At 36.2% G+C, this 21,479-nt stretch overlaps 3 protein-coding genes across 8 annotated transcripts; all 3 read left to right on the forward strand.

The window, feature by feature from the left end:
• Positions 1-34: 34 nt before the first annotated feature.
• Positions 35-5,282, forward strand: LOC100263951 (serine/arginine-rich SC35-like splicing factor SCL30A). Of its 2 annotated transcripts, XM_002285667.5 has the most exons (6): positions 35-210; positions 657-827; positions 2,338-2,415; positions 3,257-3,421; positions 4,305-4,433; positions 4,914-5,282. In XM_002285667.5, the coding sequence occupies exons 2-6, from the start codon at positions 679-681 to the stop codon at positions 5,128-5,130; spliced, it is 738 nt and encodes a 245-aa protein (XP_002285703.1). In that variant the 5' UTR covers positions 35-210; positions 657-678; the 3' UTR covers positions 5,131-5,282. The 2 variants fall into 2 exon arrangements, with proteins under 2 accessions (XP_002285703.1, XP_059593304.1); XM_059737321.1 differs by lacking the exon at positions 35-210 and having other exon boundaries at positions 654-827.
• Positions 5,283-7,115: 1,833 nt separating this feature from the next.
• On the forward strand, positions 7,116-14,058 carry LOC100255211 (glucan endo-1,3-beta-glucosidase 4). Of its 2 annotated transcripts, none has more exons than XM_019220738.2 (5): positions 7,116-7,348; positions 9,089-9,222; positions 11,060-12,307; positions 13,421-13,448; positions 13,562-14,058. In XM_019220738.2, the coding sequence occupies exons 2-5, from the start codon at positions 9,156-9,158 to the stop codon at positions 13,704-13,706; spliced, it is 1,488 nt and encodes a 495-aa protein (XP_019076283.1). In that variant the 5' UTR covers positions 7,116-7,348; positions 9,089-9,155; the 3' UTR covers positions 13,707-14,058. The 2 variants fall into 2 exon arrangements, with proteins under 2 accessions (XP_019076283.1, XP_010651369.1); XM_010653067.3 differs by having other exon boundaries at positions 7,128-7,348; positions 13,565-14,058.
• Positions 14,059-14,422: 364 nt separating this feature from the next.
• LOC104879594 (constitutive photomorphogenesis protein 10) lies at positions 14,423-17,932 on the forward strand. 4 transcript variants are annotated; one of them, XM_019220740.2, is made up of 5 exons: positions 14,423-14,690; positions 16,382-16,455; positions 17,006-17,153; positions 17,262-17,329; positions 17,607-17,932. In XM_019220740.2, exons 1-5 carry the CDS (start codon positions 14,525-14,527, stop codon positions 17,670-17,672), a joined length of 522 nt encoding a protein of 173 aa, XP_019076285.1. In that variant the 5' UTR covers positions 14,423-14,524; the 3' UTR covers positions 17,673-17,932. The 4 variants fall into 4 exon arrangements, with proteins under 4 accessions (XP_019076285.1, XP_019076284.1, XP_059593305.1 ...); XM_019220739.2 differs by having other exon boundaries at positions 14,431-14,735; XM_059737322.1 differs by lacking the exon at positions 17,262-17,329 and having other exon boundaries at positions 14,437-14,690.
• Positions 17,933-21,479: the final 3,547 nt, after the last annotated feature.

A 21,479-nucleotide genomic window follows, 5' to 3' on the forward strand; every position in this document is an offset into this window, starting at 1 on the left:
TAGCACGCACGTGCAACACGTGCGAGTGAATTCACCGACTACAGTAACCCTAGGACTGTGACCCCCTCTCACTCTCTATATATGCGTCTGTCCCCTCGTCCGAACCCTAACCCTAACTTTCTCATCACCGCCGTTGGTTACAGCCTCTCTCTCTCCGGCTCAATTTTGCTTCCAGTCCACATCCACTGTCTCTGCCGCTTCACTCTCCAGGTTTTTCTCTTTCTCTCGATATGCATATTGTATCAATTAGGGCTTTTTTGGTTTTTTTTTTTCCCCCAAGAACCGTAAAATAGACGAGGTTTTTTGCAGTAGTGCTTTTTTTTTTTTTTTTTTTGTCAATTGGAGATGCGATTCTTGGAAAGAACTCGAAAAAAAATTGATGTTTACTGAACAATAGTATCTTGATTGCGGTTCAGTTTGGTTTTTTCAATTTAGATTTTTCTTTGTTCTAGGAAAATTGTCTTTGAAATCTTATGCTGAGCAGATTATTAATGTATTATGTTATTAATATCAAATTGTAATTATTCGTTTTATTTTACATATTAGTTGTGAATTTTGTTTCGAAACGGTGAAATTCTGTCAATTTGGCCATGTTTTCTTTGTGGGAATTTGCTTGGCGTTTACTTTATTTCTATGTTGTTGCTTTGTTTTGGCAGGAGTCAAGAAATTCGGGTCGAAATGAGGGGAAGGAGTTACAGTCCCTCGCCACCAAGGGGCTATGGCCGAAGGGGGCGGAGCCCTAGCCCAAGAGGCCGTTATGGTGGTCGTGGTAGTGCTAGAGATCTCCCGACTAGTCTTCTAGTTCGCAACCTTCGTCATGATTGCAGGTTAGTTCTCTTTTGTCCTTTTTTCTTTTGAAAAAAGTTTGCTACTGGTCATCGTTTGATGTTAATTAAACTGTTATTCACTGTTGTTTGATGTTTTCAAATTTAATGGGAATTTACTATTACAACATTGTAACTTTTTTCTTTGTTTTTGGTTCTTCTATGGCATTATTCTGACATCCTTTCAAAGCATAATTGTTCTCATTATCATCTACCATTTAATCTCGTCTACGCATCTCTCTGTCTTACACTCCCATTTTGCCTATTTTTGCATGCTTCTAAGAATCGGCATGCATATTCATTAACCATATTGGATTTAGATTTTATTAAAATCTTGTTTAATGGTTTTTCCATCATCCATCCATGAATTTCTTTTTAAAATATTGAAGATGTATTTTAGAGGTTAAAAGTTCAACCCATGGTTTGCATGCTTTCTTTGAAATGGATTCACTGTTTGGAAAAGTTTAGACAAGGTTATAAGGATTTGTTAGATCTCAAGATGGATTTATGTGAGATGTTTTATGTGGTTGATTTAAATACAAACAATTAGAATTCTTAATTCTTATTCATCCCAATGTAAAGTTACCCAATCTCTCACAAACTGTTTCCTCTTCAGTCAGCAAAATATAGGAGAACCTAATCTATTGCTAACACTTGATTAATCTCTACCTCATCCCCTGTATTTATATTGATTAAAGGACTGAAAGAGCAACTGCTTCCAACGCATCAGCTGGCTGCAGAATTTCCATGCAACCACTCTGATCTCCATTTTGTGATCAATTACAAGGATTACAAGGCCATAAGGTGCTCCAATGACCAGTCAACTACAGTTGCCTCTATAACCTTTTTGTTGCATCACCTCTGACACCCTCTCAGGGAACCCACTTACCAGCCTCACTTATTTGTTGCTTTCTAGCATTTGAATAATAACCACACGTTTTTTTAAGTATCAGATTCATTTAATGATGGGAAGTGTTTTGACATTGTAGTAACTTCCTCATGTAAAACCTTTTCCAGTTATCACTTTTATTTGATTCATGCAAATCCTTGAAAATGGGATTGTTACATTAAAAAGTGTAAAAATTTACTCTTAATAGTTATAAGGTGCGGTAACGGGCCCTATGACCAGGTGATTAACAAAACATATAAAACACTTTGTTCTTGGTAACTTTGTTCTTGGTAATTTATCAGGTGCTTGAGAAATATGTATGATGGTATTTGGCATACATAATTTTTTATTTTGTTTTGATTACATTGTTGGCTTCCTTGAATTATTGTGGAAAATTTTCTTATCTTTATGCTTGGTGCTCATGTTTCTTTTATTTTTTTATTTATTTTTTGTGTGTATAAAAATTGAACCTTCCATTAGATTGTTGGTGATGTGCTGCATTAATAGGCAATATTCTGAAACAGATAGTCATCTCTCTAGATATACTGTGATTTCGTTCCAGTTATTTAATTAAATATCTCGATCAATTTAGTATGCCTTACAATTTCAACTGGTGTTATGCAGGGGTGAAGACCTTCGAAGGCCATTTGGGCAGTTTGGTCCTCTTAAGGATATTTACTTGCCCAGGGATTATTATACTGGGTGAGCACATGTCAGCTGACTATGAATCCCTTGCATAACTTTTTTTGCAACAGGACTTGTATTTTGGCTTACTATTTTGTTTTTTTTTTTTTAAATTAAATTTCATAGTTCATTGAGTTTGCAGTGCATTTCAAGAAATTAAGTGCCTGTTTGATTATGTTCTTTCTCCCCCTTTTTGTAAACAAAAAATTAGAATTGATGTGGAGAATCCTTTGTAAAGTTTTTTGAATTTTTTTTATGTTGCTCATTTTACAACACATCATAATGTTTTAGACATTTTTTTTTTATTTCCATCACTTTGCTTAAGAACAAACAAGACTAGAAAAAAAATTGAAAATCTGTTGGAAGTTTCTACTTGTTTTCATCCTCAAGTGTTTGGAAAATTCTAACAATTTGAAGAATGCATTTTTTGAAACTTGACAAAACAGGCTGTATGTTTCCCTTCCTTCTCTTCCTGGTCTACTCTTCTATTATCATAAGTTGGGTGCTTTTTTCATCATTAAGTTGTTGAAATTTAACAGTGAAATTAAAGTTTTGAAGACATCAATCAAGTAATTAGAGTTCTGTTGAAGATGATGTTAGTGGTAGTGAAGATTTCAAGGAAGTTGGGTTTGAATACATTGTGAAGATGTTGAAGTCTTGAAGAATTTCAAGTCATCTTAAAACTGACACTTGCAAGGTCAGCAGCCAAGTGCTTGGTTTTTGTGCTTATCATGGCCTTCCATATTACTGGGGGTTACTTTGACAAATTTATTAAGAAACGGCTTATGGCGTGGGCTTAATCGAAAGTCTTGTCTTTTTATGTAGCCTTATTGTAATTGTATTGCTTTCCCTTCTTCAGGGAACCGAGGGGCTTTGGTTTTGTCCAATATGTGGACCCTGCTGATGCTGCAGAAGCTAAATATCAAATGGATGGTCAGATTCTTCATGGCCGGGAGTTGACTGTTGTATTTGCGGAGGAGAATAGGAAGAAACCTTCTGATATGAGGGCAAGAGAGCGTGGAAGGTAAAGTTCATGTTTTGTTTGGTGGCTGTTGCCATGACTTGATGTTACTTGGCAGCATCTTCCTTAAGCATTACTTGTTTTTTATTGAGATGCATATTGCCTGATGAAATTAATTGGTATAATTTTCTTTACACATTCCTTGTTTATTTTTACAGAGATGCTTGTAGCCCTTAGAATCTCATTTTTCTTGCTTTAATTATTTATTGGGTTGGAATTTAATTTTTATGACTATATTAATGTCCAGCAATTTCTATCAGGGTTCTGGGAGAACAGTGGGAGTTTCTATGAACTCAGGGCGATTCAGAGCATATTGGGGTGGGGGGGTTTCCCGTAGGGTTTTTTTATATCCAATGATTATTCCACTTGGTTCTCCATATTTTAAGTTGGAATTTTGATAGAGCAAAACTAGGTAATTACAAAAGCATTCCCATAAATAATATATTTTAAAACTGAGATGATGGCATTTGATTGAATTCTAAATGATCTTACAAGTGCAACTAAAAACCCTTGTTCAATGGATACAGAATGAATTTGTTTGATGTCCAGCAATTTATTCCTTGTCATTGATTTACAATATCACTCTGTTGGTGTTGGATGAATCTAGTACCTCCTATAAAGCAAATGCTGCTGATTGATTACCAAATAGAAATTTTTCTATGCTGAGATTTGATGGATTCATTTACAGTGTATAGGTAGTGACTTATCATGCTAACATATACATTCAACTGTATTGAACGAGATTGATGCCCTTTGAAATTATGTCAAAATAAGAGGATGATTATCAGCTTTTGATTTGAGTGGAAGCAGCACGATCCTCCCCCCTTAACAAGCATTAACCGTGTTCTATTTTATTCAAACTACTAAAATTTCTGTACTATTGCAGGGGTCGATTTTATGATCGAAGAAGGTCTCCCCTTCGTTATTCCCGATCCCCACCGCCACGGCACGCAAGATCTCCGTCCCGTGGACGTGATTATTATTCCCCTTCACCTAAGCGGCGACAGTACTCAAGGTATGTATTAAATTACACTTCTACCGAACTATTGTTCCCACAAGATGGATTTTCTCATGGTAACAGAACCCAATTTTTTCTGCCCACAAGACGTGTTGAAAAGTGATTACAGATCCAATTTTCTCCTTTATGACCTGATAAAACCCAGCATTTATATACCAAAGTGTGATTCTCAGGAAATGGGTTCTAGTGTGAAATAACACCTAGATGTATAAGCAATTGTTTAGGCTTTGGCGCATAAGCAATGTTTTATTGAGGAGGGATACATTGAAGGTTGCTTATGAAACTAAGATCGCTTTATAATGCTATGTTATATTTCTCTACTACCACTGCTGTTATCTTGACTCTGGCCTTCTATAAAATGATGTGAAAAAAATACAATGTATTTAAGCACTTTATTTATTAGCTTATCAGCTTCCTAGATTTATTGCTCTGTTTTTCTTATTTGTTTATATGCGGTGGGTGTTATGCTTGTGCCAGGTCTGTTTCCCCACAAGATAGGAGGTACAGTCGAGATAGGTCATACACGCCTGATGGTAGGAGGAGGTCGTACACCCGTTCACCACCCTACAATGGTTCTAGGAGCCGCAGCCAGAGCCCAATAAGGGGTGAAAGTCCGAGCAGGCTCCAAAGCCGTAGCCCAGATCCTGAAGATTACCCACGAGAAGCAGTGAGAGATAGGTCTCCCAGTGAGTGAGAACTCAAAACAATTGTAGTGTTACTAATATTAGAGAGAGACTTCATTTGCAGTTTAGTTTTACTTTGGTCTTGGTGGTTGTGGTCTACTGTGCTTAGAAGAATTCCAGTACTCAGAAAGTAATATGAACATATTGACTGACCCTAGAAAAATTTGTGGGTGCTATCGCCAATTTTCTTGCTTTCCAAACAGGTTACCATTGAGAAAGTATGAAGAACATGGCATCTTCATATGTGCCAAGGCCCAAGGTTATACCAACTGTGAGAGATGGATCTCAGACTCATTGAACTAGTAGAAAATGATATTGGCTTTCCTAGAAATGATTGTGGTAATGACCGGTATTGAGATTGTTTACTTTAGATTCCATACAAAGCTTACGAGGATTGAACTAATTTAACATAAAAAATGTTCCTAAAAGTACCTTTGTTGATATCGAACAGAAAAGTGATGATCACTCATCAATAGATGAAAAGCTCTCTTATTTTGTAATTTGTAATCCTTTTATTGTTGTATAGGCTACTTTTTTTAATTTTTTTTTCTTTTATTTAAAGGAATCAAACATCTTTGTGACAAGTTCCATTTTTTCTTATCTTTATTGAATGGTCCAAATTTAATCATGGACTTCATAAATCTATTTGAGACTTTTGGAATTGGATATGGCGTCAGTGCCATTTTTTAATTTCACTTGTCAATTCTTTTGATGGGGACTTTTACTTTACTATTCTTTTTATGTTGACTTTTTTGCAGAGTGACCTGTCACACCCCTTTTGGCTCCAAATTGCGTCTTTTAGCCCTACCCATTATCATTCCCCTTCACCTTCAACCGATCTCTTTCACCTTTCAATACATAGAGGAAATGAAAGAAAGGTTGCAACCTGTGAAAGGGAAAGAAAATCACTCGTCTTATGTGCATAAAATCCGATAAGAGGTCCTCCATCATCCCTACTTCATACCCATCTCATTAGTCATTCCTCCTATCCAAATTGCCATTTAGAAATGACATCTTCTCCACATTGTCCCTTTCAATCTGGTTTTAAGATTGAATTTGATTCTCTTTTAAGTATCACTAGACCTAAAAGAAGAATGAATGGATCAAATAAAAACAAGATGGGCACTTGTTTGTCGATATTCCGCTAACCCTTTATATGAAACCCTAAATACATTTAGAAATAAAATGACCCACATTATAGAACTGTTTGGGAGAAATTTTCAAATGATAAAGAAGATTAAAGTTCTACACTTCCCGTTAAAAGTTAATGTATGAAGCCCAAAACAAAAAGTTCTCATAAAATGGAGCCAAAATAAGTCAAAAATAGACCAAGAGCTATAATGGGACTGCTTTCCAAACAGACCAAGAGCCTCAGAATCCCAACTTCCAACATGCTATTTTGTCTGCTTAGGGCTCACATTCCAATGTGGGCCCTCAAGATCGACACTCTTTAGCCCAACAAAGCCCACTACGAACAAGCCCAGCCCACAGTGTGCCTCACATCAACCATCATGATCACAATCAACAAAAGTCTTTCACCACCTCCGCTGGATTTGGATAAAACCCTTTTCTAATTCATGATTTCACACCTCAAACCTGTTCCTTTCATGACTTTTCAACTCTTTTTGAAGCTGGAAAGACATATGACTTTTGGAGGGAAAATTCACAGAAGGGCTTGATTCTTTTGTATGGTTCTTCCCCTTTTGCAAAAGATAATACATTAATTACACAGCATTAACATTGAATTTATACGGAATCCAGAGAATACGTGTATTTTAAATCATTAATTACACAGCATTAACTTTGATTTTATACGAAATCCAGAAAATACATGTATTTTAATCTTCTAAATGAAAATATGAAAAAAAAAAGGACAACCCAAAAAACAAAATTGCAGGAGGTTTCTTTCCAGAGAGGAATTTGTTTTCATTCTTTTTAATTTTTATTTTTGTCCGTTGGGTTGGTGGGGCATGGTTTTAAGAGGATCCTATATTAAATAAAAGGAAATAAATAGGTCTAGAAGTATGTTGGACTGTTCTGGTTCCTTGTATAAAAAAGGACTGGCTTTTTGGGGTTTTGCAAACTTTTAAGATTCTCTGGGAGTATTTGCTCTGTACAGTGGATTGTATGTGTGAAATAGGCATCTACTGAGTTAGGGTTTTGTTAATGTTGTGGATGGTTCTTACAGGGTAGACTTCTGGGTCTCTTCAGCTGAGCTAGTTGGATCAGGTACATTTCTCTTTTCACTATTTTTCTTGATTTCTTCATCTGGGTATTTTGTTATTTGGGTTTTCTTAGGGTTTTGACATCCGGGTTGTTTGTTGTTTAGTATTTTTTGGAGTTTTGGTATCTGGGTACTTTGTTACTTACTCTTTTTGGGGTTTTAGCCTCTGGTTTCGTCTTGGGTTTGCTGATTAAGCTTTCTCGTGCTGAGTTTCTGTATTTTTACTCATTAACTTTTGTTCCTTAGGGGCTTAGTTATGTTGCTTTATGGTGAGGGTTCTGCTACGTGGCCGTTTGGATGAGTTAAACTGAGCTTTAACTTTGTACATTATATGGTGAAATTTGCTTTAATGCTGGTAAACATTGAAGAGATGTAATGCTACCTTTTCAAGAGTTTTAGCGTTCTGAGTGTGAATTTCTTCTTATGGTTTATTGAACTACTTCTAACAAATTTCTTGGCTTACATTGTGTTATTGTTTTCTATAAAATACTTTATTAAATACTGAAATCAATTTGGGTAAGGTTGGTTTTCAATTTGAGTTATATCTAATATGCTGGAAAGCAGCTGAATTGTTTGAGGGTCCATGTTCAGTTGAACACTTCAGACTGTCATGAATTGAACTTCACACTACCATGAATTGAACTTGCAGCTCAATTCTTTAATGTTCCGCATTTCAATTATTTATAGTCATATCCAGTCTATTGATTAAATCAATGGAATTCATTCATCTGAAAAGGGTTGAGCAAGATAAAGCCTTAGTAGTCTTCTTACCATTTGTGCTGTGTCTCTCTCTGTGAATTGTTACAATTAACCTTATGTTCCTTGTCATTGCTAAAATGTCATGCTTTGTCCTCCATTTGCTAATATCTCCAGCCTGTTGAACCTCAACCCTGCTTGATTTTATCTTTGACTGCTTTAATATGAAGTGCCCCATGGAGGTTTCATTCTATTCTTCATGATTTTTTTTTTGTCATCATTGTTATCTTTTTCATCTGGCCTTGGTGTATCCAGTCTTCACCCTAGGGTTTCTTTTCTTAGACAAATCAATTATTTTATTATTCTATTTCTTTGGTTCTGAAAGTTACCTACTGGATGCTGTTGCCTGCAGTTGTCCACTAGGTTTATCCATCTCGCTCTTTTCTTCTTTTCTTTTAGTTTTATCTTTAATTGAAAAGTAGCCTCGATATGTTGAACGATAATTAGAGATATAGAACTAAATTACTTTTGACCTTGATTCCCTCTGTTTAGTTCAACAACAAGCCTTTTATATTTTCCTTTGGGTTTTGGGGGTAGGGTGTGTGGTTTCGATTGGTGTTTTTGTCACGAAATAGAAAAGAGGAAATACTTAATTAAGAGGAAGATATGGTCTGAGGAAGGGCGATATGTTTTTTGAAGAAGAAACTGGACCTGCCTGTTGATGGATATGAAGGTGTACTACTGCTTGGTGGAGTCTTTTCTTTAAATGTAACTGATTTTATTTCTGCTATGCACGTCTTCTTCTTGAAATGCTTTTATGGGTGCTTCTATTTACACATGTCTGAGAAGCTATGCTATTTGGTGGTTTACAAGTTATTTTGTATTTTCTGTCTCCTACAAAATGTAAAATACCATTGATACAGGAAATTTATGGTTCTAGTTCATATTTTTTGAGTTTCTCTCACTCACATTCTCAGTTTTGATTGGAGTTTGCCTTTAGCTAACAGTATCTTGTTTCATTTTGCATGTTCTGGATGAACTTTTCACAGTTTCTTATCCACCTAAGTGTTGAAGGCATAGGAGGGAAGGCCCCAGTTGAAGTTTTTCTTGGATCAGATGATGCCTGAAAAATGGCTTGCAATTGTGCTTTTGCTCTTAGTTGGCATGTTTTGCAATGCATTAGGTAATCTAGTGAACTGGATCTGGCCTTTTTTGCTACTATTCATATTTGTCTACAGTCAAGGGATAGTCAAAGCTGCCAATTGAGTGATGGGCTGAATCTGCTTCAGAAATTTTGAGTCTTTGGGTTGGAATTATCTTGGAAAAATTAACTAGTCTTCACCTTAAAGCACTTAGATGTTTTATTTTGGCCAAGTCACGTTTGTGTGCTTGCTCCTTGATTCTGTACCATTCCGCTAACAATTCTCTTGCACGTCCCACTGTCAATTTATACAATATCTGTAAATTTACAATTTTGGGAATGTATTTATTCATAACTGTAAAAGAAATGTGATTGTTAACAATGATCGATAATGGTATGCTTCAAAATCCTATTCATTGATGCTCATTATTGTCTTTGAAGGGTTCTTAAGTTCTTTCTGTTACAAAAATGTAAACAATAAACCATTTTTAAATTTGAATTAATTGTTAGTTGTTCCTAATGCCAACTACATTCTTTGTGGAATGATACAAGTGTTGTCTTTTGGAGATTTCAAAGGGAGTTTCTTTATAGTAAACATTTGAACCTTCATTTCATTTAGAAACTATATTTAAATTGGTTGTCATGCTATGATTCCATGCTTGTTTGCAGTGAGGTTCAATGTTGTCATTTCTTTTTCTTTTTGTTTTTTTTCCTTCTAATGTTATTTTTATTCCTTGGCCTTGGGCTTCCAACAAGAGAATAAAGGTGCATGTTTAATGGAACCCAAGTTGTTGTTGTTGTTGCGTTCTGTTTGTAGTTTTCTATCAAAGCACTTTTCATCCTATTCAAATTTAGCTATGCTAATGGAACAGGAAAAGTTTTCAGATGATATGGACCCCTGAGCGAGAACTGAACATTGCTTAGGGGTCGCACTCTGTCCCACTTGGTGGACGAAAGATTCTCTCCTTTTATCATTCTTTCTCCCACACACCTTTGCCCTCTTTCACCGAAGAGGAAAGAAGAATCTTCCAAGCAGACAGAGACCTAATAAATTTCCATTAGATTCATTCCTAAGCTTGCTTTGTTGCAGCAAGATGATCAGTCCGAGAGTGCTGGAGAGAAGAGAAAGCGGTAAAAACCTCTCTGATTCGGTCACCGAGCAGTTGGACGACTCTTCAGTAACCCAGGATGACCCCTTCGACGCTTCTTTCGCTGTATACCCCCTCCATCCTTCGGAGGTGGAAGAAGGGGTACTCTTAGATATAAAATTAGATTATCTATATAATTATATATATATCTATATATCTATAAATCTATAATTATAATTTAGTAAGTAGGGCCCCAGAACACTAAAAAGGTGGGGGAACAAGAGTTGTCACGATAGAAAAGAGAAATGACTATAAGGAACCAATGATTCTCTCTTCTTAAACAACCTATATCCTCCACACTGAATCAGCATTTGATAGATTATCCAACCCCGAACAATCTTAGTTATTGGTGGGGGTTCGGTTCGTTAGCTGGTATTTGTTTAGTCATTCAGATAGTCACTGGCGATCTTTCTTCACACTTTAAATTTGTAGTTTAAGCTGTATTCGTGGGTGCTTCGTTGGAATACTATATAGTCTATGTTTGCAGTTTTGGATTGTTATTGCATAATAAATTGAGCCCATTACGGCTTTAACATTCTGCTTAGGCATTCACAGGAGGCACAAACTCTGGTAGGAACTAGAGGAAATGCCAGTCTTTAAAAATATCTGCTATGCATCTTGCAGCAATATTATCTCAATTCTTTACTGGAACATGGAGATATGATTCATCACAACAACATAGCATTACTTTTCTTTCAAATTGTTACTGAATCACATTCTTGGACTTGTAGGTGCATTTGTGGGGGTAAACATTGGTACTGATGTTTCCAACCTACCATCAGCTTCAGTTTTGGTTGGAATTCTTAAAGCCCATCAAATTACACATGTGCGGCTTTACGATGCTGATGCTCACATGTTAAATGCCCTTGCAAACACTGGGATTGAAGTTGTAGTTGGTGTCACCAATGAGGAAGTCCTAGGAATCGGACAATCTCCATCGACAGCGGCCACCTGGATTAATAGAAATGTTGCAGCATATGTGCCTTCAACCAATATAACAGCCATTGCTGTTGGCAGTGAGGTTCTTACTTCAATCCCTCATGCTGCCCCTGTTTTGGTTCCTGCCATGAATTACCTCCATAAAGCCCTAGTTGCGTCAAACCTAAATTTTCAGATAAAAGTTTCAGCTCCACAATCCTTGGATATAATTCCTAGGCCTTTCCCTCCTTCCACTGCCACCTTCAATTCAACATGGAACTCTACGATTTATCAGATGCTTCAGTTTTTAAAGAACACAAATTCCTATTTTATGTTGAATGCCTATCCTTATTATGGATACACCAATGGAGATGGGATTTTCCCAATTGATTATGCCCTTTTCCGATCATTACCCTCAGTCAAGCAGATTGTTGACCCAAACACTCTTTTCCACTATGAAAGTATGCTTGATGCTATGGTGGATGCTGCCTATTATTCTGTACAAGCTTTCAATTTTTCAGTGGTCCCAGTTGTTGTGACAGAATCTGGCTGGCCATGGCTTGGTGGAGCCAATGAACCAGATGCCACTGTGGAAAATGCTGAAACCTTCAATAGTAATTTGATTCGGCGGGTTCTAAATAATTCAGGTCCACCTAGTCAGCCAGATATTCCCATTAACACATACATTTATGAGTTGCTCAATGAAGACAAGAGATCTGGACCAGTTTCAGAGAGAAACTGGGGTGTGTTTTTAACCAATGGGACTGCTGTTTACCCTCTAAGCTGGAGTACTTCACTGCAAGCGACAGGGAATTCTTCCACAGTTTTCTGTGTTGCAAAAGAAGGTGCAGATTCTGATGATTTGGAAAAAGGGCTCAACTGGGCTTGTGGGCAAAGTCAGGTTAACTGCACGGCCATTCAAGAAGGACAGCCATGTTATTCCCCAAATACCTACCAGAACCATGCTTCTTATGCCTACAACGATTATTATCAGAAGATGCGTAGTGGTGGTGGTACCTGTGACTTTAGGGGTACAGCTACGACAACCACAGCTGATCCCAGTAAGTTCCTGTAACCTCCTTTCATTGTTGTATATTGAACCCATTGTTTGTCTTTGGATTCACCCATTAATTTCTTTTGCTTTAATTTCATGCTCAGTTTTATAAGAAAATGTGTCAGACATAGATTTTTGTTCTTTCTGATCATTGCGAGGAGATAATCAATGTCAGGTTATTTGACAAATTGTCAAAAATCTAAGGATTCCTTTGGAAAGGGATCCATTTTAACACATATTACCATGGCTTTAAAAAGACAAAACAATTTGAAGTTTTCTTAGAAGAATTTTGAGGCAAGACTCATTCTCCTATGGAAAAATGCCACTAAGCAGCATAACCTGCTTTTAATGCTAAAAATGTATACAAATTTGATGTATGAGTACAAATTCCTGATTGCTGACTGTGCTATAGTTCTTCCACTGCCACATTTATGGTATAGTATTATATTCAAAACTACTCTCCCCGGTCGATGACTTTTGCAAATGCCTATCATCACAGTTGGATGAGGAAAGAGAGGGAACTCTTCTATTGTAGATCATTGGCTTCCATTTGAACAGTTGATTCCTATGAGATATTACCTTTAGTTGAAATGGTTCTACCAATCCCAACAACTCTTCCTTTCAGATTCTTATGAAGTGTTTCCAACTTATTGATGGGCACCAACTCTAGATCCTTTGCACTTTGCACCTCAACAGTAATCTCCTAGCCTTTTGAGCAAAGAGCTTTTCCACTGTCCTTATTGCCCGTTATAAATCATTCTTACACAAAGTTGCTTTGAAACTTGAAGTGTAGACTGTGAGGTACATGAACTCTTCTCCACTGGAAGCACTGGTGCACCTCTTCTGGTAAAGGATGGCTGTTGTTTTCAGAAATGTTTCACAGTTATTCTGAAAATTCACAAACAAAAATAGGTATATGAGAAAGGGAGGAAAACAAAAAAAAAGAATATCTGGATGGAAAATCAAACTGTCCAATCTTTCATTCCTGGATTCATAATAGGTTTTTTGTGCATTTTTTTTTTTCTTTTTTTCTGTCTATTCTTTCCCTTACCTTTTCCCTTTTCCCTTACATTCTTTTCATTGCCACCTAATCTCTGTATTGGTGTATACCCTTTGGCAGGTTATGGATCTTGTATCTTTTCAGGAAGGTCAGTAATCCATCTTCATCTAGCTTATTCTCAATCAAACAAAGAAAAAAACACATGGTTTTTTGTTTTTTTTTTTCCTGGCTTGGGACTCTAAAACGTGTTACATTTTGAAGCAGTTCTAATTCAAGCTCCAGTGGAGGAACCTCTCCTTCCTCAGCATTCGCGCCTGAAAGCCTCTCCAGCAGGAGTCCAACCCTGCAAGTTCCCAGACTTGGGGTTCTGATCCCAGCAATGCTCCTCATACTGATCTCACTGTAACCTCATCCACCCAATTTTGCAGGAACCCCCATCAGTATAGGCAGAGAGAGCCCATGATTTGAGATTGAAATGTGAGCTTATTTTTTCGGGTCAGAAGATTGCAGTATTGCAGTGCAGTGAAGTCACAAGGGAAATGCAGAAGTCAAGCAATCCAACATTGGTTGAAATATCTTTGTATTAATGTATTCATCATTCTGTTTTTTATGAGTCTAGTTTGGATTTTGAGTCTCCTTTTTCCTTAACCACCTCTGTTTTCTTTGTGTTGGTGGTTCCACCTTGATTTGTACTCATGAACAGTAACTGGAGCTTATTTTTCTTATCTTTTCTAATGAGAAAATTTAATTTTTTTTTTTCTAGTGCACCCGTCGGTCCAAAGCCTAATCCGAGCCTGCCTGAGAATTCTAATCCGGAGCCCGGTTGAGTTTGCGTCTAAGTCAGTCGTGACCCTAGCCTGATCCGGCTAGGTTTGGTGACAAAATTTAAATACACGATGTGATAGTTCAGGGGGTGATAAAGTTTGATATTTGATATGATTTGCCAAAAACCTCGTATACTTTTTTCGGTTTGGGTTGAATATAATTGGTTTTAGATCAAATTCGTGTTAACATATATAATTAATTAGATAGTTTTTAAAATAATTTGTATAACATGAATTTCATCTGAATACCTACAAAAAAAAAAAATTTGTACCAAATATTTTGCATTATCTAGTAAACCAATATCCTTGTAAAACGACGTCGTTTGGCCTCTCTGCCGCTCTGGCTTCTTAACCTTCTGAACCACTCTTTTCTTCCCCAAGTCTCTTTGCCAGTAGAGGAATGAGCATGAACTCAAGTGTGTCGGGAGTAGGAGGAAGTGGTAGTGGAGGTGGAGGAAGATGTTGGCCTTCCACCACTTCAGTTTCAGCATCAGGGAAGAGGATTCAGAAGGAGATGATGGAGCTCAACGCGGATCCTCCTGATGACTGCTCCGCTGGTCCCAAGGGTGACAATCTCTATCACTGGGTCTCCACCCTCATTGGCCCTTCAGGTCCCTCTTTTTTTTTGGACTCGTTGCCTTAATTTGCATGGTGGTCTGTTTGTTTTCGAGAGAATAATTGGGAAAAGGAAAAAGGGAAAAATGAGGGTTCTTGGGTTTATGCTCAGAGTTTTGATTTTGGTTCTGGGAGTATTGGGTTAAACTTGCTTAAGAATCTGTTTGGTTTCTGAGAAACTTAGTAAAAAGGAGAGGAAAATGAGGGCTCTGGGTCTGTGGAATTTGGGTTCTCTTTGACTATTGGGTTGAGCATGCTTAAAGGTCTGTTTAGTTTCTGAGGAACTTAGGAAAAGGTGGAGGAAAATAGGGTTCTTGGGTTTATGCATTTTGGGTTCTCTTTCTATGAGCAATGGGTTGAACTTTACTTAAGGGTCGGTTTGGATGTCAAGAAACTTAGAAATAGAAAAAAAAAAGGAAAGCGAGTATTCTTAGGTTTAGAATTTATGTTCATAGTTCTGATTTGGGTAATCATATTGTGAGTATTGGTTTCAGGTTTTGGGTTAATTAGTTGTTTAATATTGGAATTGCATAAGGGTCTGCTTGGTTTTTGTGAAACTTTGGAAAATGAAAAGGAAATTGAAATTTCTTTGGTTATGCTCAGAATTTTGATTTGGGTTCTCTTTCTGTGAGTATTGGGTTTAATGGTCTGTTTGGCTTTCAGAGACTTAGGAAAAGGAAGGTTCTTTTGTTTGTGCTCAAACTAATGATTGGGTTCTATTTCTGCTGAGTATTATGTTCAACTTGTTTATCTGTCTGTTTGGTTTCTAAGAAGTGGATAGAAGGTTGATTTTATTATATAATTTTCTGATTTCTCTGCAACCAAAATGAAATAAAATATGAGGTTTTAGTATACTTCTTTTTCCCAATTTCTATCTCTATTCCGCATCCAAATGGAACTCCAGTTTAAAAGTTACTGGCTCCTCTTTAGAACTTGGGGAGTCTGAGGTACTGGGTCTCCTGTCTTTGATTACTTGTTCTGTATTGTGTTTTTCTGTTGTGGTATTTCTTTTAGTGCTGTGTGATTGTGAACTCTACATTTCAAGCTCTCATATTTTGCTTTTCCTAAACGTAAACCATTGGTTAAATTATCGAAATTTGGTCATCAAAACTTCTGGTATCTTCTATGTATTGTGTAAAAGCTGGGAGTTTTGTATAGAAGATTAACAAGTTTACAAAAATTTGAAAGTGGATATAATTTAAAGAGAATGTCTAAAGGTTTCTGGGATTCTTTCAAATTTTTTAGTCTCAGCATTTACATGTTTCTAATAGGACTAACAAATTTGTTTGTGCATTAAATGCATCAGCTAAGTTGGCTTTTTCTTTAACCCTTTTAATCCTGCTGAGAGCTTATAAATATGCTGAACTCTAGTATAAAATGTGACTCTGATACAAAACAGGATTGATGGCTAAACATTCACTTTGCCTTGTAATTTTGCTTCGATTTTAATTTTTATTTTAGTTTTGGTTGTGTAATATACTTTGGTTGTCCCCAATGTTAAGGGCAATTTGTGCAGTGTGTAATTGCATGAAAGCTTTAGAACCTTTTTACTTTGATAGTTTTTCCTTTGGCTTTACACCACTTTTGGATCAATTATTTGGGGGGAAAAAACTAACAGGCTTATTTATGTCCAAATTTGCAGGAACGCCCTATGAAGGTGGTATATTTTTTCTTGACATCACCTTTCCATCTGACTATCCATTCAAACCTCCAAAGGTATACTCACATCATCATCATCATTGGAAATATATGAACAGTTTTCCTGGCATCACGAAATAATTGGGCATTATCGTACAGTGCCTTTTTTAGTTTTTGCCTACCATACCATAAGAATTCAGCAAAGTACTACAGCAATCAAATCTCCCACTATTAATTGTTAATATAATACTATGTGTAAAATTAGCATCACTTCTATGTCTGACTAGATTTTATTGAAGGCCATTCAAGTTCATATCCTTATTTGATATTGACAATGAAATTCGTGGACTTTTGAAGTTGGTTTTGATTGGGATAATGATATGGTCCATTGTCAGAACCATCCTAGTATATTCTAGGTGCAACCTATCCCAACTCAGATGTTAACTATACCTCTTGCCTAGAGAGTTTCTGGTATCTTAATACTGCAACTATCAACATTGCCTCTTCAAAGAGGCCATTTCTTGCTAGTCTTATAGTCTTATCTGTAACACCGGCGATATTGCATAATTTGCCTAATACTGTTTATTGTCTATTCCTTCAAATATTTAATTACATTTCAGGTTTGCAGGTAGTATTTAAAACTCGAATCTACCACTGCAATGTTGATTCTGCTGGCAATCTAAGTGTGGATATCTTGAAGGACAGTTGGAGTCCAGCCCTAACCATCTCTAATGTGCTACTTGCAATTAGATCAATTTTTACAAAGCCTGACCCTTGTAAGTCATTTCATTTTCTTTTGAGTATACACGTTTTCTTTTTCCCTTTTTGGTGGATGGGGTGGGAGGGGGTGTTAAGCGTTTGTGTACACCATTACGTTATTTCAGGGATGTGTTTTTTGTTGGTCTGTTCCTCTTTCCAACCGTGTTCCCTGTTCCTGGTTGAAGAAGAGAAGGTGAAGCATAGCTGTCAGTTGCTCTGGGTCTTAATTGGAATTTGAAAAGGATCGTGTCAATCGCATATTTTAAATCCAAAGAACCTTAAAAATGGGGTTTCTGATGGAACACTTTCTTCAGACACACAACATCAGAAAACATTAAATTATGCTGATTTTGTGTCGAATGTGTTGGGTAATTAAGTAGGTTTTAAGTTAAAAATGTGATATGCCTATCCCCACCTTTGTTTCCTCCAAATTTATCCTCTCTAAATGTATAGATATCTCATCATTGCAGATAACGCTCTTGTTCCTGGCATTGCCCACTTGTACTTGGCTGACAGATCTAAACATGATGAAGTAGCCACAGAGTGGACCCTGCGATTTGCTAGGTAATTCTGATGAATGGATGCTAGAGCTTCCAATATTGATAGGAAGTCTTCAAGCTCATGGCTCGTCCTCCTTTCACCACCATGGGAAATTTGTGTTGCGTGAATGGGATCTGCTATGCCTATACATCTAATGATAATTTCTTTGTGGAAATCTCTTTGGTTTTTTGTATGCTAACTGTATGGTGGCTTGGCACCATTATTGAAGGGATTTTGTAGGCATGGTTCTTCAACAGATGTGTGTGTTTTCCCCCCGCTAATAGAGTATAAGATTCACAGAGTAGGAACTAATGCATAGAAATTTGGAAAATGAGACTAAATTTACAAGAGATCAAAGAAAAAATGATGGATCTAGCTTTCAAAATTGTTCTGAACTTGTGGGAGTAGTAATTCACTGACAGCCTGCCTTCTGATTTCTGAGGTTGTTACCAGCTCCAGAAGGTTTGCTTATGATTAAGACAACTGCTAACTGTCTGCAACATAATGGCTAGGGCTTATCTGATGGTAACTACAGGGAACAACAGCTTGAAATAGAAATTTTTGTGTTCATTTTTATTTTTTGAATCAAAATTAGGTGATGTTATAGGTGAACTACTTGCAATTTTTTAATTTGAATTGGTAGAGAAAATACAAGTAAAACATGAAAATGGGTAATGCCTTGTGTTTTAGGATCTCTTTGGAAACTGTCCTTAAAATCAATTTTATATTCTTTATAATGGAAAACAATTTTTCAACTTGAAAAACATGTATTGAAAACAGTTTTGGAGAATTTATTTTCAAAAGAGGGTGTTTTTTGAGGTATTTTTGGATTTGAAAACAGTACACAGTGCCTTTATAAAAGTACACATCCTTTTACATTTGAGTTTTCAAAAATTTTGTTTTTGAAAATATCAAAAAAAAATTATTTTTTAAAATAGGAAACAATTGATGTAAAGAGAAGTGAGAACAGAAATGGATGAGAAAGCACAAGAAAAAAGAATTCTCCCACGCAGATCATGGTGGAAAAATTAGAATCCTATGTGAAAGGCTCAAGAGATGTGGCTTCTCTCTTGGCCACACAAGCATGATGGGGGTCTATTTCTTGGTTAAAAGAGGGACTTCACTTTAATGTCAGTATAATTTTTTTTTCCCTGGATATTTGTAGTAGTTATTCTTTCCTGGAGTTTCTTCTTATTGTTGATCCAATTTCCTTGTATTATGTAGGAACTAGAAAGGTTGATTTGAGGAATTGTGGAACTTGAGTTCTATATAATTGCAGTCCAAGTCTTGTTGTTTTCAGATGACCACTCTAAGATTCAAAGCTTACCAACCTATCAAAACAGAAGAAGACTTGATCTTACCTAACCCCACAGTTAGGCAGATTAAGAAGAAATGAAGGCAAACATGTTAGCTATCAACCAAACATTTCATGTCCTGTTTGGAAATTGAAAAATTAGTCAACCCATGAAATTGATTAGGCTGATTAACAATGAGCTGATTCTTTGTCTTATCGGTGTTGGCATGAAGTTAAGTCATTCCAACTACAAGGCCTTGGATGGATAATAAACCTGCTAACTTTCACTATTCAGTTGTCTTTTATCCCATGTTTAGGGTTTTGTATTATTGTTCATCATCATTTATTTTGGATTTGAACTTATTTTGGTATTTTAACAATAATTTACCAGTCTCGTTTATGGTTTTGAGATATCTTACATCGATTAAGGACAAAAGTTCCTTATTATATATGAAGTGATTTATTTTTTTTTTAAATTTTTATCTAGGTAGATGTGTTTTAAAAGTGTGAGGGTCCATTAGACTCAGAGCCAATCCTTCACCCCGTTGTGGGACTTTGTCTAGTCTTATAGCGGGCATCTGTTTATTTGACCTTACAATCCTTTGCATGGGGTGAAATGAAGGATAATCATAATATTCCAACTTACTTATGGGAAGAACCTTTTGATACTATATATATAGTAAATTTCTCTTAATTGGGTGGTTAAAACAGACCGTGAGGCTCCATAGAACTTAAGAGTGGACAATGTTCATTAGACGAGAGGTAGTGGGTTGTTACAGGTTCATTAGGCTTCACCATGAATTCTCTTTCTGATTTATGGTTTATGGTTATCATTCAACATTGCTCTGCACACTCTCCACACAGGCACCTGACAATGAGAGTGTCTGGTTTGTTTTCATAGCCTTAGTTGGATGGTTTGATGGTTGTAGCTTGCTCCTAACAAGCAGTACTGAGTCATATGCTTCTGGGAGAAGGGTCTAGTTTTTGAGTTGTTAGATAAGCTGGAAAGAGACACCCCACCTTGTTTGAGGCCTTTCGCCTTTAAGCTTCACTCTTAATTCATCACTAAGCAAACTCTACTTACCACACACCATGCTTTCCTTTCTAAACAATCTCATTTATATCAGTACAAGCTCCATTCTTCTGAGAACTAGCCCAGTGGAAGACAATGGGAAGCAGGGTTGATCTCAGCCTCTCAAAGAGAACCAGAAAGCCAATTCAACCCCAACCCAGAAGATACAATCTGAATCTGAGCTCGGAGACCGGTCGCCCGAGCTTGAGGCAACTGATGGATGGTGATGCAGAAGCAGCACAGATGGTGGTTCAGAGCAATGGAAGAGTGAAGAAGAAATGCAGCAACTCACTGGGCAGCCGCTTTGCAGAGGAAGAAGAGAAGAAGCAGCTGAGTTTGGTGGTGAAACAGGGAAAAATGGGTGTGAAGGGGTTGAGATTGAGTGGGATGGTGGGTAGGTGTGTTAAAATCCTGAGCCGTTTGATCGAAGATTGATCGTAAAGAACATAACTAGTATTATTCGATCAAGGGGTCATAAGAGATCATGAATCTGCAGAGGAGACGAGCTTTCTTTCATCTCTAATCAATTTGTAGGTAGTTAAAGGCTCCTTGTGTATTTTGGGAGAACCATCCCCAGCTTTGAATTTTCAAAGTTTCGAGTCCAATACAAGGTTTTTATTTAAAGAAAATTTTAAAATATTAAGGTTATATTTGGTGTTTGAAAAGTATTAAGAAAAAAAAGAAAATGTTAAGATAAATCATTTTTTTTTATATTTGGTTGTATTATGAAAATTATTAAATTAAATTAAATTAAATTAAAATTAATTAATTAAAAATTATGCATTTTCAACTTAAATCATATTTTTAATTCAACACAAGTAAACGGAGGATTAGTTATAATAAGATTGATGGGTTGTGCAACAAAACTTGGTACGTCTGAATTTATTTTTTGATTGGTATATTTATTTTCTATTTTCGTCTTTTTAGCCTTAAATATCAATCATATTGTAAAAAAAAAAAAAAAGAGAAGAAATTTCAAATTAATAATAAAAAACCAAATTAAATTTATATTTTTGTTGTGAGCATTATTTTCATGGGGCTAAGTTTGTTCTCTCTTATCAATATCTATTTTTATTTCCAAGAATAATAAAATTTAGAAGGAAGTTTTAAAACTACCCCATAATCTCAAATTACCTACTACAATATTAGTTTTTTTTTAAAATACAATAATAATAGTATATTCTAGTAGTCATAAGCAAGTGACAAGAGTTCTCAAACCAACAACATATAAAAAGAATTGGTCCAATTCATAAATTATTTTATTTAATATATAGATATTTTTAATCTTATGAACAAAATATTTTTAAATATAAAATAAATTGAATTGGGGATGATGATGATGGTTGTGAAAATGTTAAACAATTATAGTGGGACCTACTTGTCCGGAAATTCCGGCTGAACAGATGTACCAAAATGCCCAGAGAAAAAATTGGTCCA

The sequence above is a fragment of the Vitis vinifera genome, chromosome 6 (genome assembly GCF_030704535.1).
Source record: "Vitis vinifera cultivar Pinot Noir 40024 chromosome 6, ASM3070453v1".
Taxonomy (NCBI): domain Eukaryota; kingdom Viridiplantae; phylum Streptophyta; class Magnoliopsida; order Vitales; family Vitaceae; genus Vitis; species Vitis vinifera.

What these genes read in the sequence shown, in the direction of transcription:
- LOC100255211 (XM_019220738.2), top strand. Translation starts at nt 9,156, where the DNA reads ATGATGCCTGAAAAATGGCTTGCAATTGTGCTTTTGCTCTTAGTTGGC. An exon ending in GACAACCACAGCTGATCCCA is followed by an intron (nt 12,308 to 13,420) that starts GTAAGTTCCTGT and finishes ACCCTTTGGCAG; the next exon opens with GTTATGGATCTTGTATCTTT. An exon ending in TCTTGTATCTTTTCAGGAAG is followed by an intron (nt 13,449 to 13,561) that starts GTCAGTAATCCA and finishes TACATTTTGAAG; the next exon opens with CAGTTCTAATTCAAGCTCCA.
- LOC100263951 (XM_002285667.5), top strand. Translation starts at nt 679, where the DNA reads ATGAGGGGAAGGAGTTACAGTCCCTCGCCACCAAGGGGCTATGGCCGA. An exon ending in AACCTTCGTCATGATTGCAG is followed by an intron (nt 828 to 2,337) that starts GTTAGTTCTCTT and finishes GGTGTTATGCAG; the next exon opens with GGGTGAAGACCTTCGAAGGC. An exon ending in CCCAGGGATTATTATACTGG is followed by an intron (nt 2,416 to 3,256) that starts GTGAGCACATGT and finishes TCCCTTCTTCAG; the next exon opens with GGAACCGAGGGGCTTTGGTT.
- LOC104879594 (XM_019220739.2), top strand. Translation starts at nt 14,525, where the DNA reads ATGAGCATGAACTCAAGTGTGTCGGGAGTAGGAGGAAGTGGTAGTGGA. An exon ending in TTTTACAAAGCCTGACCCTT is followed by an intron (nt 17,154 to 17,261) that starts GTAAGTCATTTC and finishes ACGTTATTTCAG; the next exon opens with GGATGTGTTTTTTGTTGGTC. An exon ending in TCCTGGTTGAAGAAGAGAAG is followed by an intron (nt 17,330 to 17,606) that starts GTGAAGCATAGC and finishes TCATCATTGCAG; the next exon opens with ATAACGCTCTTGTTCCTGGC.